This window comes from Dermochelys coriacea, chromosome 2 (genome assembly GCF_009764565.3).
Source record: "Dermochelys coriacea isolate rDerCor1 chromosome 2, rDerCor1.pri.v4, whole genome shotgun sequence".
NCBI lineage: Eukaryota > Metazoa > Chordata > Testudines > Dermochelyidae > Dermochelys > Dermochelys coriacea.
The window spans coordinates 189,609,208-189,627,291 of NC_050069.1; the positions used below are offsets into that span (position 1 = coordinate 189,609,208).

Genomic DNA, 18,084 nt, shown 5'->3' on the forward strand with positions numbered 1-18,084 from the left:
GGTCCTGCCTCAGTGCAGGAGGCTGGACCTGATAACCTCCTAAGGTCTCTTCCAGTCCTGCATTTCTGTGAGTCTAGGAAAGTGAGGGGGAAATAAGAAAAAGGAAAAATGATACAAACAAAATTTAATTACTAGCTTATGAATTAATTCTAATATATTCTCAATTCTGTGAAATCAAATATTGAGAACTGCTTAAAAACAGTTCTTTTCCACAAGTACACCAATTGCAGATATTGCCCTGACCAAGGATTCTAAATTTTACCAGACACCTAATACCCAGAGGCCAATACAAAAGATGAGGACCCCATCAATAGGGTCCAGGGTCAGCAGTAACTACAGAAACTCAGATGCACCCCCCAGCTGCTTTCTGCCAGGGTCCTGCCCCTGAATCGCGCTCAGGGATTCCATACCTGAAAAAGAGAAGGAGCTCGCTTTTCATTAGCTCTCTAGAGCCTGATTATTTTGGAGAGGGAAAGGAACCCTCCTTTATTTTACCACTCCCACAGCCTCCTTCTGCCCACTGTGAGCAGCTGCAGATTTTATCAGTTTAACACTGTGTCTGCCAGGCAAAGTTATGAGCTGCAGGCTTGCAATACATTAGTTCCCATTTGTAAGGTTTTCTTCACAGTTCTAATGACTAAAATTGTAATTATTTCAAAGTGAAAACTTAAATCCTGCAAAAATTGAAACTTATCCTCCTGCATGTAAACAGATGCACATACACCCACCCACCTCTAAGATAAACTTTTCTACTTGGTATGGCAAGTGGATTTATCAAGCCCTGGCTCTTTTTAAAAATAAGTCAATCTACCTAACTACTGTGGATTAAACCTGATGGTTTAAAGCAGCTTTGTAAAATTCTACTCAATGACTTTTCCAGCATGAGGTGTTTTTTTTTTGTTTTTGGAGGGCAGGGAGAGTTGTTTGAACATGTGAGAATGCATCTGAGCTGATCAGTTTTCTCAACAGTTTCGCAGGGCTGGTTTCCATTACCTGATTGTAAAAGAGCCCATGCATTCTCCCCATCTCACTTTAGCATGCAGGAATTATCAGTGATACATTCATGTATACACTAATCTTTTCCTATGTACTGACTTAATATTCTATCTGTTCTCCAGGTTACGTATGGTGTGTGTTTAAATAGGACTTAACCCTTCAGGACAGAAAATTCCTGACAGGATAGGTGGAATTTTAAACTCCAGGAATGGTCACAAAAATAAAAAGTAGCTCATTAACAGCATTCTCTGGCAACTAGCAGGAAAAAAAGCTGCCTTTCCCCTAAACTATATCACAATGCTGTCTCTACAGGTTAATTTGATATTTGAAAGGAATACTGTGTCAATACTCACTTGTCCAGTCTTCTTCAAAGCAATACAGGAAGTGAAATCCCACCATGATTAGGGCATGCATGGAAATTAGTGCTATATACATCTGAAACACAAGGTATTTAAAATACTTTTAAGCATAGCTGTAAAAGCTGCTTATACACATATGTCCAAATAAACTACATTAAAAATGTTAAGGCTGCAAAGTCGAGCACTCAAAAATTAGGAAATGCCAAAACTAAGATAGACAATCCTAATTTGGCCCCCTTGTGCATATGAATTCTGATACAATCTTGTTATATGATAACACCTCGCCCTTATATAGCACTTTTCATCAATAGATCTTTACTGCTTTACAAAGGAGGTCAGTATCATCATTCCTATTTCACAGATAGGGAAACTGAGGCAGAAAGATTTAATGACTTGCCCAAGGTTACCCAGCAGGACAACAGCAGAGCTGGGAACAGAACCCAGGGTTCCTGAATTCCAGTTCAGCTATCTATCACAAGGCCACGTTGCCTATCATATACTATTTGTACTCTCTACTGATAATATGTAAAATGAGATTTTTAGAGGCTCATAACTTGGCCAAACTTGGCCGGATTTTCAGGGGGAACAGCAAAAGGCACATCCCTGATACCAGGACAACACTGCCAAATTTCAAGTCGCTGCTCCAAAGCATGGAAGTGCTAGGGCTTTTCAATGTAACAGTTGTAAGTTTTTGTTTGTTGGGTTTTTGGTTTTATTTTACTATTGGCACAATGTGTTTTCCTTGATCTCATTCTGAAAAAAAAATGAAACATTTTCACGGAAATTTAAAAATTAAATAAATAAATAAATATCAACATGAGGCAGACTTAGCATGGAAAATTTTAAATTGTTAACTATAGGCATTGCTACCCCCACCACTTACAACATACACACATGTACGTAGGAAGGTTTTCATTGTAGTGGTACAGAATGAGAAAAATACCAATGAATATGGAAACATAATATCTTCCAAATGAGGTGCAAATGAAAGACAATGGAAAAATATTTTTCTTTTGATACTTTTATGTGCTACCATCCTTCCTCCTCTTGAGCCCTTAAAAAGAGGTTAATAGAAAAACTTGTTTAATCTTTTCCTCAGACAGATTAGGTGATTAATATGGTCCACTTTGAAATACAGACTTGTCAAATTTAGCTGAAACTGAAATCCAACATCCCACATTTGGGATGAACCAGCTAGGAACGGTATTCCAATCTGGTTATTGAAAGGAGAGATTCATTCATTCATTCATTCCTCCCTCTTAAGATAGTACAGGCTTAATCAGATGGAGGAGAAGAGACTAGGCCAGTGGAAAAGTACCCTGCATAAATATTTTTGTATTTTCTCAACTAAACTAGGTATTGTGCCTCAAAAAGAAAGCTAACTAGCTGTGCCTCTGGCAATATCAGAATACACCATAAAGTGAAAAGCAAATTAAAGGATTCATACATTTATTTTCAATTCTTACTTCAAGCCTGACTGAAGACTTGCACCTATTTCCTAATATCATAACAGACCATCTTCCACCCAGAGATTTACCATAAAAGATTATTGATAAAATGGAACAAACACTAAAAAAGTCAATTGTGCAGCTGTAATATTCTCTTGACATGAATTTTTTGGGTGAAATCCTGGGATTTTTGTCATTGACTTCAATAAAGCCCAGATTTCAATGTTTACATGGAAAATATGGTAATTAAGTTTACACACCCATGCTTTTTCTCTATACACAGTAGATACAGTACACAGTCAGTCAGAAAATCAGAAGCATTTCTGCCTGATTTTTGAGTGCCAACATTGGCTACTTACAAGTAAAACCCTTGTAATCCTTGCCAAAAAAATGAGGTTTCTCTCCACCCTCGCAGCAAAGAGGTAACAGCAGATGCAATAATGAGGCACATTATTATTATTATTTGTATTACTGTAACATTTCAAAGCCCTACTCATGGACCTGAACTCTATTGTGCAAAGTGCTGTATAAATAAAATATCAATACAGAACAAAAAGTCAGCCCCTGCCCCAAAGAGCTGATTGAGATTTCGTTATTATTACTGTGGAGGATTTTGTGAGGTATATTTACTGCTACACTATGAATTATACTAACCAATACTATACAAATTGACAAAATAAATGGCAAAGTACATTTTGTGATGACTTATTCCTGCTCTTTTATAACATTTTCTTCCTAATTATTTAAATTTTGCTAATTTGTAACATATTTTCCAGTTTGGTTATACTAAAATAAAATAAAAAAAACCCAAAATCCTGTCTTCACAGCCATTTAACAGTCATTTAATAGCTTGAAATTTCATTGTCTCTGCTTGGACAGAAAACTTTACTCAATAAACAACTTACTGTAAACAGTACAAAGTACTTCTGGTTATTCTCTCCCACACAGTTATTAACCCACGGACAGTGATGATCCATTTTCCGAATACACCTCTTGCAAACACTGCAATAAAGAACAAAAATCTTTACAGTGTGTGGTTTTCAGAAAATACAGCAAGAATACAAAGAAAATATTGGGTACCTGGAGACAGACAGACAGACAGACAGACACACACACACACACACACACGTTAATTTGGCTACTTCTGTTCAAAATTGTCAACCAACCTATTGTCCCAAATTGCAGTCGTACAAAAAGTAAATGTCAAATCACAACAAAATAACGTTATGATTAACGGTTCCACTAATATACAGAGATTGAACATTATATATTATATTTAAGCAAAATGAAATTGATTTAAATCTAGTCTAGGTTTGACCGCTGGGCTCTGTGAGAGTTTCAGTGTAGTAGAATAAAAAATAAAATCATAGGATACAGCAATGGATAAACTTCTCAGAATAACCTTAGGTACAATTTCAGTAATTTGTTACAATTTATTAAATTTACTCTGACAGGAGCTTTGTTGGGAAAAAAAAAAAAAAAAAAGGAAAATTCAAATTAATTTTTCAGAAAAATACCTGGCAATGAAGTCAGTCAGGCACTGGATTAATTTACCAGTGGGAGTCACTGAGACACCATCACCACAATTAAAAAATTAGATTTTAAGCACTCAGCAAAAGGGGGCAAAAGCACTCAAGTGTATGTAACAATTCTAATTCTAAAAAATAAAAGTCCTGCAAATGCATACTGTGCTTCGGAGTCAAACAATCAAAGATGATTAATTCACTGTAATGTTAGTATCTCTTAGCTTACTAGTCACTGCTGCTTCACTGGCATTTTAAATCTCCAACTAACATCATAAAAGGCTTTTTACTCTTCTATCATATGATAAAGCAGTGAAGAAAGCCAGTCCCCCTGGTACTAAAATGCACAAAAAAGTATGAAAACCAAATATGAAAACCAGGAATATGTGGATTCACAATAACCCTCACAGGATTTAAACAGAGAAATGGAGGGTCTGCTTATTATATTTTTCTTATTATAAAGTTAAACTGTTTGACCTTAAAGAAAAAACTCAAACTCTTAAAGAAACTAATTACAAGAATGCACGGACAATAAAAATAAAACAAAAAAAAAGTTAATAAATATTAACATCCCTATTTTGAAATAGTCGAGTATTTATTACAGATCCTGGAAGGAAGCAGTCCCCAAAGGCAAGAAATAGAATTCCCAAGATGCAAATAAACAACTAAGATCTTGAATGTCAGACTGTGCAGGCTCAGGACCAGCAGGTTTTACAGGATTGCTCCACAAGATCTTGGAGATAGAGAAGATGACTAGCTGAGAAGTCACACCTACTCTCTGAAGCACTAGGGGGAAGCTAGGAGACATTGGGTTGAGAGAAGAGGGAAGGAGTTCCCTCCAAAGGGATGACGTGGAGCAGCCAGGCCAAGAGGGGAGAGAGACAGTAGCCCACACAGGAGTCCTAAGGAGTAGGGATGGGAGGCAGCAAGGGGCTGGTGCTATGACATCACCTGAAGGAGCCAATGGTGGGACAGGGTGAGAGCTGGAGCTGGAGTAACTTCCAGGAGCTGAGACTAGGGCAAGGCAGGGAGTTGGGAAGCAGCAAAGACCCTCCATCCTCAGATGTTTCCAGGGGGCTAGATGGCAGAGACAGGGCCAAAAGGTTAGTAGGGATCACCTTGCTTCCTTCCCAGGAGCAGGGCCAGAAACTTGGTCAGAGGGAGCAGTTAGTTGGGTGCAGCTCCCTCATACAAGCATGTGAACAGCAAGAACTCTTATGCACATGGTAACCAACATCTGCTGTGCTTGCGTATGATCCTGCTGTGAGAAACACCCACACACAGAACAGCGAATTATTTATTTTAAAGGATTCCCATGGACCTCAATGGGCATTGGAGATGGCCTGAGAACGCAGCGATGTAAAATGTTAACTAGTTAACCAGTAAGCATTAGTCTTACCGGTTAACCCACCTTAACTGTTAACCCCTGGTTAACATTTTACATCCCTAGGTAGCAGAAGAGGGTTGTTGTTAATGGTAGCTATAGCTCCTCCAAATCTAAAAAGACAGATGGCTACACAAAGCAGCCTAACCCCCCCAGAAAGTAACTGCAGTCCCTTCATGCAAATCCTCTAGGAATACACTGGGGGAGGGGGTGACAGGAATGACGATGCTCACACAGATCTCTTAACTACCCACTGAAACAAAGTTTTTCTATTTTATACTAAAAAAAGAATAATTAAAAATTAGTGACCTAAATAACAGTTTTAATACTAAAAGCTTATTGTGAATAGCTCCCCCAAGGATGTTTGTCATATCAAAAAAGAGAGAGGGAAAGGGGGGGGAGCCCCAAACTCCCCACCACATGCATAATTTAGGTCCCATAATTTTTGTTTGTCCTTTGTAAATCAAAATATGGAAATCTGAAATTAAAATACCTATTTAAAGCAAGTTTTAAATTAATTTAGTAGTAATAAAAGGGCTAATCAAAGCCAAAGTCACAAATGCCATCAGGTCCGTGAATGAAGATATTAGTATTTTGAGACATGCTACTTTTTATGGACTTACACACATTTTGATTTCTGACTTCTATGACTTTATTTATATGTCCTCTCTGGGTCTTTTTCCTCTCAGTTCGCTCTCTTTTACCCATTTCTCTTCTTGTTTCATTCCCACATACCCATACCGTAAATCACTGATTATCCTGACAACAGACAGAGGACTCAGTGGCAGACTAGCAAAGTAAGATTTAATACAATAAGAGCTATATCAACCTTCTGCAGTCTTGCTGCTTATAATTGCAACTATAACTTTCATGCGCTCACTGCTGAGCTGTGTGCAACAGCTTTCCCTGTATTTATACACTCTCCCAGAAAACATACTTTCTTTTAACTAATATTATATTCCATAACTGTGAAAAAGTGATTTAAAAATAATTAAGATATTTTTATGCCTTTTAAAACTCCACACTTGTAACAGACAAGTGACTGACATGCTTGGAGAAATTTGGTCCACAAATAAACAATGACAAAGAAAGTACTGTGCACGACTCACATGTCATTTTCAATTGCTTTTTACTACCGGTGAATAATTCTGGTTCAAATGTGTCTGTGACCCAGGGATCTCTTTCAACCACACAGGGGTACATAAGGGTTAGAGGGATCCCCTGGGTCTGGTCTCTAAGAAAGCCTAGTCATCATAATCACTGACTGATGTATGTACAGAAAATATTTGAAGAGTTATGTATATATGCTTAAACATATGTTCTATACGTCATAAGAACATAAGAATGGCCATATTGGTTCAAACCAATGGTCTGTCTATCCCAGTATCCTATTATTTGATAGTGACTGTTACATAAGAACGAAAAAAGGCCATACTGGGTCAGACCAAAGGTCCATCTAGCCCAGTATCCTGTCTTCTGACAGTGACCAGTGCCAGGTGCCCCAGAGGGAATGAACAGAACAGGTAATCATCAAGGGATCCGTTCCATGTCACTCATTCCCAGTCTTTGGCAAACAGAGGCTAGGGCCACCATCCCTGTGCACCCTGGCTAATAACCATTGATGGACCTATCATCCATGAACTTATCTAGTTCTTTTTTTAACCCTGTTACAATCTTGGCCTTCAAAACATCCCCAGCAATGACTTCCACAGGTTGACTGTGCATTGTGTGAAGAAATATTTCCTTTTGTTTGTTTTAAGCCAGCTGCCTATTAATTTCATTTGGTGACCCCTGGTTCTTGTATTCTGAGAAGGAGTAAATAACACTTCCTTTTTTACTTTCTCCACACCAGTCATGATTTTATGGACCTCTAACATATCCCCTCTTTTCCCCCGCCCCATCTCTTTTCTAAGCTGAAAAGTCCCAGTCTTATTAATTTTTCCTCATATGGAAGCCATTCCATGCAGGGCTTTGGAGCAGAGCCTGGAGCTGTAGCGTGGAGCAGCTCCAAAGCAGTGGAGCGGCAGGTTTTTGCCTGGAGCTGGAGCAGAGCCGAAGCACAGCTCCAAAGCCCTGGTTCCATGCCCCTAATAATTTTTGTTGTCCTTTTCTGAACCTTTTCCAATTCTAATCTACCTTTTTTGAGATGGGCGACCGCACCTGTACACAGTATTCAAGATGTGGGCGTACCATGGGTTCATATAGAGGCATTGAGGCATATGATATTCATATAGAGGCATATGATATTTTCTGTCTTATTATCTATCCCTTAATGATTCCCAACATTCTGTTTGCTTTTTTGACTGCCGCAGCACAGTGAGTGGATGTTTTCAGAGAACTATCCACAATGACTCCAAGATCTCTTTCTTGGGTGGTAACAGCTAATTTATACCCCATCATTTTATATGTATAGTTGGGATTATGTTTTCCAGTGTGCATTACTTTGCATTTATCAACATTAAGTTTCATCTGCCATTTTGTTGCCCAACCACCCAGTTTTGAGAGATCCTTCTGTAGCTCTTCGCAGTCTGCCTGGGACTTAAATTACCTTGAGTAGTTTTGTATCATCTGCAAATTTTGCCACCTCACTGTTTCCCCCTTTATTCAGATCATTTATGAATATGTTAAAGAGGACTGATCCCAGTACAGACCTCTGGCGGGGCACCACTATTTACCTCTCTCCATTCTGAAAACTGACCCTTTATTCCTCCCCTTTGTTTCCTATCTTTTAACCAGTTACCAATCCATGAGAGGATGTTTCCCCTTATCACATGACATCTTAAAATCTGTTTCAGAAGAAGTTAACAGAACAGGGCAATTTATCCAGTGACCCATCCTAACATCAGTCTCAGCTTCTGGCCACCAGAGTTTTAGGGACACCTAGAGTATAGGGTTGCATCCATGACCATCTTGGCTAATAGCCATTGATGACCTATCCTCTATGAACTTACTTGGGCTGTGTAAGGGGAGGGCAGGAGAGCATCAACTTCTGATGCTCATCTCACAGCACAGTCCAGGTGGGGAAAGTGACCTGGATGCAGGGAGCCGTGGCGTTGCTCCTCACTCCCCACATCATAGCCTCCGAAGGGGACGTTGAGAAACGTTGGGGGGAGGGGACAAGTAGTACCTGTGCATTACTGCTCACACCCCCGCCCCATGTTCCGCCGCCGGGAGAAATCTGGGCACCCCGCACGTGTCGCCTCTGCGAGTTTGTGGTGTTCCCCTGCCAGCCAGCAGCATGCACCTCTGCACTGCCTCACGGCACACCTCCCGCCCTCACTCGACCACGGCACTCTGGGCAGTCACCCGGGTGGCCCACTCATAAGGCTGACCCTGGCTGTATGTGAAGTGGAGCTGTGTTCTAAGGTGAATTAGTAAGCTGTGGTGTACTGTTCATTTGGGAACAGCAGGCCTGGTAATTCTGGGAGTGTCCAATGAAGCAGGGGCTGGACACTAAAGGGGATTCTCACAGGACTCAGGTGTTGGTGTATCCCTATTGCTAACCTGTAAAGAGAGCGCAAGGCCTGGAGGAGAGTGCTTGTGTTGCCAGGAGGGTCAAGGAGCTGACCTCAGACAAGGCATAGACAAGGGCAGGTAGCGAAGTGCCTCACAATCAGGAAGCGTCATAATGTCAAAAGGCACAATATCAAAGTGTTCTGGGACATGCTACATTTTATGGTCTTCATTGAGCACTGGGATTTTCAGAGAAACTTAAGAGAGTTAGGCACCCAACTCACATTTGGGTTCAATGGGAGTTAGGTGCATAAATCCTTTAAGCCCCCTTGGAAATCCCATTCTACAACAGTACACTGGTCCATCACATAAGTGCTTTCTTTTAATCTTGAACCACAGCATCACATCATTAAATCACAACACACAAGTGACGGTACCTGCAGTGATGGGCTCTGTCTGGTTTGATGCTACAGCATTTTGGACACTTATAAACCACCTGTCCTGGCTTCAGCTGTAAACTCTCAATGAATTCTTTTGTGGCATTACCTTTGGGCACAGCACCCTGGAAATGAAAACAAAGATTTCAGTACCCATAGTGTTCACCAATCGCATCAAGAGACCCAGTTCAAGCTCTTGGAAGGGAAGAGAGATGCACATTTCCCTAACATCAACCATACTATTTCACAATTTGATTGAACAAGAGAAAGATGCTGAAAGGACACTATTGTTAGGCCATACTATAGTACTTAAATAATAAGCAGGGTGTAATCCTTATCTGTTTACTTGGACTTGTCATCTGATCTTGTGTCACAGCAAACTAGACATATGCATGTGTTCTCATAAAAGTTACACAACTGAAATGTTTTTACTTACATTAAATATTGCAGACAAACATATTTTGTGTGTGTTCATAAACAGCCAATTTGTTTTGGGTTTTTTAAATGAGAACTTTTAGAGAGATGTTAAGTATACAAATACCACTTTAAAAATAAGGCCCAGAAAAAGAAATAAGATTAGCTAAAATTCTTGCACTCACTATGATAGTCCAGTTTTTGAAGTCTCCCCTTAAATATGTATCTTTAATACTGCTGAGTTAATGTTACTGAAGGAACCTTAACTCTCAAAAGACAAGAAATTAAAGATCTCCAACCTTAATATTAAACAATTTCACTGCAAAAACGTTAATTAAAAAAGCCTGAAACATATCACATGAATGGCTGCTAGTGTGGAGGTACATATTAAAATAAATCTTGTGTTAGGAAAATAAAATTACAATTGACTTTTGGTGGAAGAGTTTTTATAGCAACAATGCTTTCAACTACATTTTTGACACTGGACATGCTCTTCCCAGTAGTGATTGGCTCTTTGCTCTAGCCCCTCCGCTTCACAGTTTCCTCACCTCTGCCTCACTGCACCTATCCTGTCCCCATCATCTCCCTTCTATGCCCCCCTTCTTTTTTCTTTCTGTTTAGCTGATACTCTCATAACAAAACCCAACCAAATAACTGACAAAAAACCTTAACACCCATTAGCCCCTCTGCCAGCCGCCATAAATAAATAAATGTGGAACTAACATGACATTTATTTATCACTCTACTTCTGCATTATGTCCCATTCTCCTACCCTTTGTCTGCCTGTTTTATTTAGATTGGAAACTCCTTATGGCAAGAACTGTCTCTTACTCTATCTCTATACTAGCACAATCGGACCACTTAGGGACACTACTGCAATTCAAATAATTTACAATAAAAAAAATCCTTCAAAATATGAACTGTATGTAAATTGCTGCAGTGCTGTATTCCTGAGTCTGATGACAAAAGCTTCAGTACCTCCACTACGGCTCATAGTTGACCAAGTTTACAGTAAGCAGCAGTGAAACTGCCCAGAACTAGGTCAGTTCCCTGCTGCTGTTCCTGAATAAGATGCAAGCTAAGCAATAAATACAGGCACTAGAGTTTTCATGATGGGGGGTTTCACCCACAAAGTGGAGCTTGGGGGAGGGATCAGAGTGTCAGAGACTCTTTCAACATTCCCAACATCAGCCACCAGACTCTGAAGGCAAAAGAGACAAAACTTACTCTCCTTTCTGTCAGCTGGAAGAACAAGAACTTTAAATTTAATCTACTAGCCAGATATGAAAGACAGGGCCATCGAAGAAGATTTAGGGATAGCACTCTGGTAAAAATCCCCTACCAACAGTTCAGAGATGCGAGGAGAAAGGAGGGTAGGACTGCATTTTTGACCAAGGCAAAGACCCTGGATACTGCACTATCCATCTAATATTTCAAATCTAACCTTAGACTGTGTAGCCTTCCAGTTAAGAGGAATCTGGTACATTTCTGAAGCCATGAAGATATGGGCTGATATTATTAGGGGGATTTAATGCTAAAAACAGACATACGAATTAGTAGGTATAATCCAATAAATTCAACTAAATCATTAATGTGAAAAATAGTCATAACTTTTTCACTACAGAAGTCAACGTAATTTTTTTCCTATCCCTTTCCACTGTAGTGACATGTGATGAGACAGACAATTGAAACAAGTTTTTCTAGCTTTCCGGCTTGTCCCGTCATGACAAGCCAAAAACATTATATCTAGTACTGGTGAGTAAAAGGGTGGTAGTCTCTCTCTCTTTCCCTTTTCAGACTAATAGGAAGCTGTTCAAACCAGGCTCAAGAAAATCTGAGATTTGGTCCCTTACATTTGGTGAGTCAATCTGACACAACAGAACGATATATTAGCATACCACAACACCAAGCTTACTGATCACGATGACAGACAAGTTATTTAAATCTACTATTCACCAAGGGCCCAAGTTCCCCTACATCTGGCAAGCAAGAAAAACGCAACAGTATACTTACTGGATCTGATAGCATAGCTCGAAAATGCGAAGCCAAAGCCAGGAAAGCCAACATGTTGAACAATATCCCATTGATCACACTATAAATATAGTCTCTTGATGGAACTAACATAACAAGAAGGACTACAAAGTCTGCATAGAAGACAAGCATCCAGGTAACAACAGCACATGCAATACCACAGCCGTCTCGAATAAACCACATTGTTCCCAAGGAACTATGGCTAGGAGGTGGAACACACTTGTCTGGCTGGAGGTATTCAGGTTTCCTCTCAATATCTCTGAAGCGGTGTACTGGAGTAATCATCATAGGTTATAATGTTCATACTTGCATGTGAAAAAGAATCAGAAATAGTCGTCTTCGGCTTTACAAATGAAACTCGGAAAGCTCCTTCTACATAACGGTATGAGAAGCATGTAGAAGATTCCAGGCTGCAGAAAGGGAGCTGAAAACCAAAAAGAAAGTCAATAAACATAAAACTGTGTTTTAGAGATAATCTAAAGTTTATATAGAACTTCTTGTCCAGAAGGAGCCCAAGTGCTTTTCAAACTTTAATCAGAAGACTTATAAATTATATATAGGAATCCCTTAACCCACCACTGCAATGCATCCACTGCTTGGGAGAAATACTTCAACTATTTCCAAAAGACAGCACAGTAGTTAGGTAGGAGCTGGTAGGAGCAGCTGCAGAAGCAGCCAAACCAGGGACTGCAGCACTGGGAGAGAAGGGGGTAAAATGGTCCCAAGCCAGGACTGCTCCTCCCCCTGGCACCCCCTCAGATGCACAACTGTGAGATCCCACCACACTACTGCCCAGGTGGTGCCTCCCGCCCATACTGGGTCTTGGGGAAAACCTGCAGAGAAAAAGCAGCCAGGGACCCCAGCTGGACCAACAGCCAAATGTTTGGGCATTCAGAGAATTTTGTATAATTCTGACTGGATTTTCTCTGCCCTGTGCTGATTGGCTGTTTGGTCTAGCCCTCTCCTTCACCGTCTCTTAAGCTTTACTCCACCACCTCCCCCTGTTATCCCCCATCCCCTTTGCCCCCTTGATGTCCCCTCTCCCCTTTTTCCTTTCCATTTATGTTATCCCCTCCTAACTAAACCCACCAAAAAAAAAAATTTAAAACATTTCCCAAAAGATGTTAGCTACCATCACATTGTTCACTCTGCTTTCATTTTAATACCCATTTCCTTCATGCAGTGCCTGTCTTGTCTATTTAGATTGTAAGCTCTTCAGGGCAGGGGCTGCCTATTACAGTACTCTGTATCTGTACAGTACCTAGCACAATGGGGCCCAATCCAGTTGGTCTTTATGCACTACCATAATGAACCATATCCAACTGAAACAGCAGGGGAATTTAACTCTATAGAACTTTCTTACTCAAACTAAAATTTGATCACGTCCCAATGTTAACAGCTTTAACAACATTTAATTAAAAATGCCATGAGATTTTTAATTACCACAAGAGAACAGCTCCCCAGTTTCACACCTCATCCAAAAGACTGATGATCACATACTTTGCCCTATAAATTATATGTAACTGAACACATGGTATTAACAAGCAAACTGCATTCAGCCATAGCAACACAAATAATGTACATCCTATGTGGCAGGCAATTTCTCCCCTAGACCATTTGTTGCAATTTCCTATACTTCTCTGTATTTATTCCCTCTTCTTCATATCAAACTGGAAAAATCTTCCTACAGAAAACTACATTGGGAGATTACAAACATTCAGAAAAAAATTATTTTTCCTCACACTTTGTTAAAATCGGTCACTTCTGCCAAAATTTAGCGAGGTCCGTTGTACATATCATATCATGATTGCTATGTTTGGTACATATTGACAACGTGGACCATCTGCTGAGGATGACTGTCACTAACAAAACCTTGAGTAGGATTAAATTCCTCAATAGAATGGATTCCCTTTTTTCATAAAGAACATATATTCTAGTGCAGATAAAACAATATCGAAACAACTGCTAAGGTATCTGGTAGATTCTGAACAGCAGCACATTTATCTGCCTTCCATTATAAACCACTATTTCTAGGATTTTATCTCCCTTTTAAAAAGGATGTATATTATAGTTTCCCATTAGAAGTCAATATCTTAGTCTGGAAATATATATTTTAAGTAGGGCCGTCGATTAATTGCAGTTAACTCACGCGACTAACTCAAAAAATTAATTGCGATTAATCGCAGTTTTAATCACACTGTTAAACAATAGAATACCAATTGAAATATATTCAATATTTTGGATGCTTTTATACATTTTCATATATATTGTATTCTGTGTTGTAATTTAAATCAGTGTGTATTATTTTTATTACAAATATTTGCACTGTAAAAATGATAAACAATAGAAATAGTATTTTTCAATTCACCTCATACAAGTACTGTAGTGCAATCTCTTTGTCATGAAAGTGCAATTTACAAATGTGGATTTTTTTGTGTTACAAACATAACTGCACTCAAAAACAGAACAATAGAAAAATTCAGTGCCTACAAGTCTACCCAGTCCTACTTCTTGTTCAGCCAATCGCTAAGACAAACAACTTTGTTTACATTTACAGGAGATAATGCTGCCCTCTTCTTATTTATAATATAAAGTAAAGAAAGTAAGTCACCAAAAAGTGAAAACAGGCATCTTTGCATGGCACTTTTGTAGCTGGCATTGTAAGGTGTTTATGTGCTAGATATGCTAAACATTCGTATGCCCCTTCATCCTTCGGCCACCATTCCAGAGGACATGCTTCCATGCTGATGACGCTCATTAAAAAAATATGGAATTAATTAAATTTGTGACAGAACTCCTTGGGGGAGAATTGTATGTCCCCTGCTCTGTTTTACTCACATTCTGCCATGCATTTCATGTTATAGCACTCTCGGATGTTGAGCCAGCACATGTTGCTCATTTTAAGAGCACGCACACTGCAGATTTAATACAATGCAAAGAAGGTATCACTGGTATTTTAAAACCAGTGATTTAAAAAAAATAGTTTTATTGATTCACTTTTTTATTATTATTATTAAATATCAGCTAAAAATTGAGATTAGAAAATCTTGGCAAGGGAGCAATCAGTTTGGTTTAATGACTTAATATTTTCAAAAAGATATTGCATGTGTACAGTAGCTACTTTTCAAAGTCTAACATACCAGGTGTGTTTTTAATCCAGAGGCAAGTCAAAAATTGTTTTACACGATGCCAAAATACATATGAACACAAACCATAAGTGCTTCTAAGGAGCCACTGCCATCCTTAAATATAAAAATCCACCTTTCAGCAAAGAGATTTTAACAGCTCCTTCTATCTTGCATTTAATAGTCCTGTACAAGTGGTTAACTTTCTGCATCTACTTCTAAATATTCTAAATATTTGGATTACTCATCTATCTGGAAGGTACTGCAAAAAAAAAAAAAAAAGTAATGGAAGAGTGCATTTTTCCATCCTGATACAGAGGAGAGAAGGACTGTGTGTTCATCAAAAGTCGAACTGCTGAGTTTCTAGAGACAGAATGTACGCTGTGCCTAGTTTTCAGTTTAATTGTTAAAACCTGTCCAGCGTCTCAGATATTGGAAATGGGTGCTAAATAAAAAGTAGTTAGAAATACAGACATATTTAGGACTTCACAAATCATGTTGCCAGAGAAACTTCATTTATTGTTAGCTGAGTAATTAATGCATCTGCTGATCTGAAATCTCAATGCTGGATCCCCATATCAACCTGCATTACACAGGACATGCATTTTAACTGAAAGGGTCCTCATTGACTTGATCTGATCCTGTTAACTCCCTTAGACCTGGATTCTGCAAAATATGACCACGCTTAACTTTACTACCAAGTGTTAGTCGGACTACTCATGGTAATAATGTTAAGCATGTAAGCAAGTTCTGCAGGGTCAGGGCCTTAATTCCTAGATAATGTGGATAATATTACAACTGCCACTACTTGAAATCTGCCAACAGATTTAACTTTAATTTCAGAAAGTTTGCATGTACTTCAGAAAGTTGAGAATCATAATGTTCCCATCTTGCCCTGGAATTTATGGTCACCTAATCTGATCTCCTGCATAACATAACCTAGAGTACCTCACAGAGACAGAGAGAGAGGCAGACAGAGAAAGAATCTGACTTCTTGAAAGATTTGCAAATCTAGGTTATACTTAAAAATATAAACATCATCTCAATTATAATTGTATCATTTCCTTTCACTTCAGGTTTTTTTTTTAAATTAAAAATATTTAAGAGACGCTGTGGTTGTGTGTGTTTCATAGAAGCGATACCAATTCATTGACACTATTTAAAGAACTGGCAGATGTGGTACTGAAGTGATACTTTTTCAATAACCAAAGGGCTTAAATGCATTATATTTTCAAATAAGGGTATCTACTGCGATAGAAATTGGTAAGGAGGTTTATCTGTGTACCTGTAATTGTGAAAGGGTGACCATTTATGCAACATAAATCTTCTCGTTATCTAAGATGTGCCTGCCAAAATTTGCCCAAATGAGTTCTACCAAGGGATCTGTGGGATAATTATAAAGAACTGTGGGAACTTTTCAGCAGTTCAACCACATTTGGTCTAGCCCCTAGGTGCTTCTCTAGTGCAAGCAACATGGAAGCAGTGGTATAGACTGGACATAGGTATTTTTAACACTTTGATTTCAACTTGCTGGAAGCAAGATCAGATGACACATAGGAAAAAGTTATTCTGGCTACACTAGCATTCCCATCATTGCTAGCAGTAGCATTGCTAGCTGCACCGGTGGTAGGACAAGAGTTTGAGGTTTTCTTAAACAGTCTAGCATAAAAACAATTTTTCTGGGCAGAAAAATAAATATTATAACCCTGTTAAGGAACACTAATTTAGCTTAGGTACCTATCCAGGTTCAAACAACCATACTGCCAACTCCCATGATTTTATCATGAGTCACATGATATTCTTCTTACAGCTACAGCTCTTGGAGTCAATATAACATCATTGGGTCATACCCATGGTTCACAAAACTTTATTCATGTAGTTATTTGCGTAGTGTATATGGGGCTATAGCAAACAGCTTTATGAAAATCAACTCTTCTTAGCCAGTACATCAGAGGCCAGAGTTTTATTTCTTTGATTTGAAGCATCTGGTTTTGAGTGGAGGTTTAATTGGAGCTGTATATTTCTGAAGAAAGCAGTTGAGCAAGGATAAGTATATGTAAAGAGAACTTTTCCCTGAGGAGTAGGGCAAGGTAGAAATTAGCCAGCTTCAAAGGCAGGCCTGGCTTGTCTGTGAGGTTGAAAATCAGGTCTGGAGACTCAGTTCTGACAGCGGCAGATGGGGCTGTATCTAATAGGCAATGAGGAGATATGGTTGTTTAAGAGACACAGAATCCAGTTCTCCTCTCATTTACACAGTGTAAATAAGCAGTAACTCCACTAGTCAGTGGAATTACATCAGTGTAAGTGAAAAGAGAATGAGGCCCATGGTTTCTCAAATATAGAGATATAAATATTTTCTGACCTAAGTAACAAAGAGCTTTGTTTGTGGTACATTATTTCTCAGAGCAGATGGTAACAGTTTTTGTTTGAAATCTATATAATTTCTGTATGAGTTTACCTTGCATTAGAAGTTATTTTACAGAAAGAATCAATTTATGGTATTTGCCATTGTTTAAAGCACTAACCACATCACCATCCATTAAGGGCATTTCCACCTTGCTTTGTTCAGGAAGAAGGTAACAAAGAAAGGCGAAGTCAGTGCTGGGCTACCTGTCTAATGTAAGGATGCATTGGATCAGGGTGAACCATGTCTAGTAGCAGGCAACGGGACATTAAAAAGATTAAGGGCCTGATCCAAAGCTCACTGACGTCAATAGGCTTTTGATTAAGCACCTGAATAGATCTACGGCAGTTTCAGAACATTCAATAGCATTTAAGAAAAATAAACCCTACACACACCACATTTTAACTGCCACTGGAACAAAGAGGTCTGACGTTTTCTTGTTTCTTAACATCTTGTGGGCTTAGAAAGGGCTAAAGAAACATCAGCTACTCAAGCTGCATAAAGAGAGAG

General features: G+C 39.0%; 1 protein-coding gene across 3 annotated transcripts in view; it reads right to left on the bottom strand.

Moving 5' to 3' along the window:
* ZDHHC3 (zinc finger DHHC-type palmitoyltransferase 3) overlaps window positions 1-18,084 on the bottom strand; it is a 40,582-nt gene that overhangs the window by 16,026 nt on the left and 6,472 nt on the right. For all 3 annotated transcript variants that reach the window (XM_038390591.2, XM_038390590.2, XM_043508879.1), the window contains exons 2-5: window positions 12,028-12,469; window positions 9,601-9,725; window positions 3,709-3,805; window positions 1,350-1,431 (exon numbers count right to left, since the gene is read on the bottom strand). In XM_038390591.2, the coding sequence (XP_038246519.1) occupies window positions 1,350-1,431; window positions 3,709-3,805; window positions 9,601-9,725; window positions 12,028-12,333 (610 nt within the window). In that variant the 5' untranslated portion in view covers window positions 12,334-12,469. The remainder of the gene's footprint in view (window positions 1-1,349; window positions 1,432-3,708; window positions 3,806-9,600; window positions 9,726-12,027; window positions 12,470-18,084) is intronic.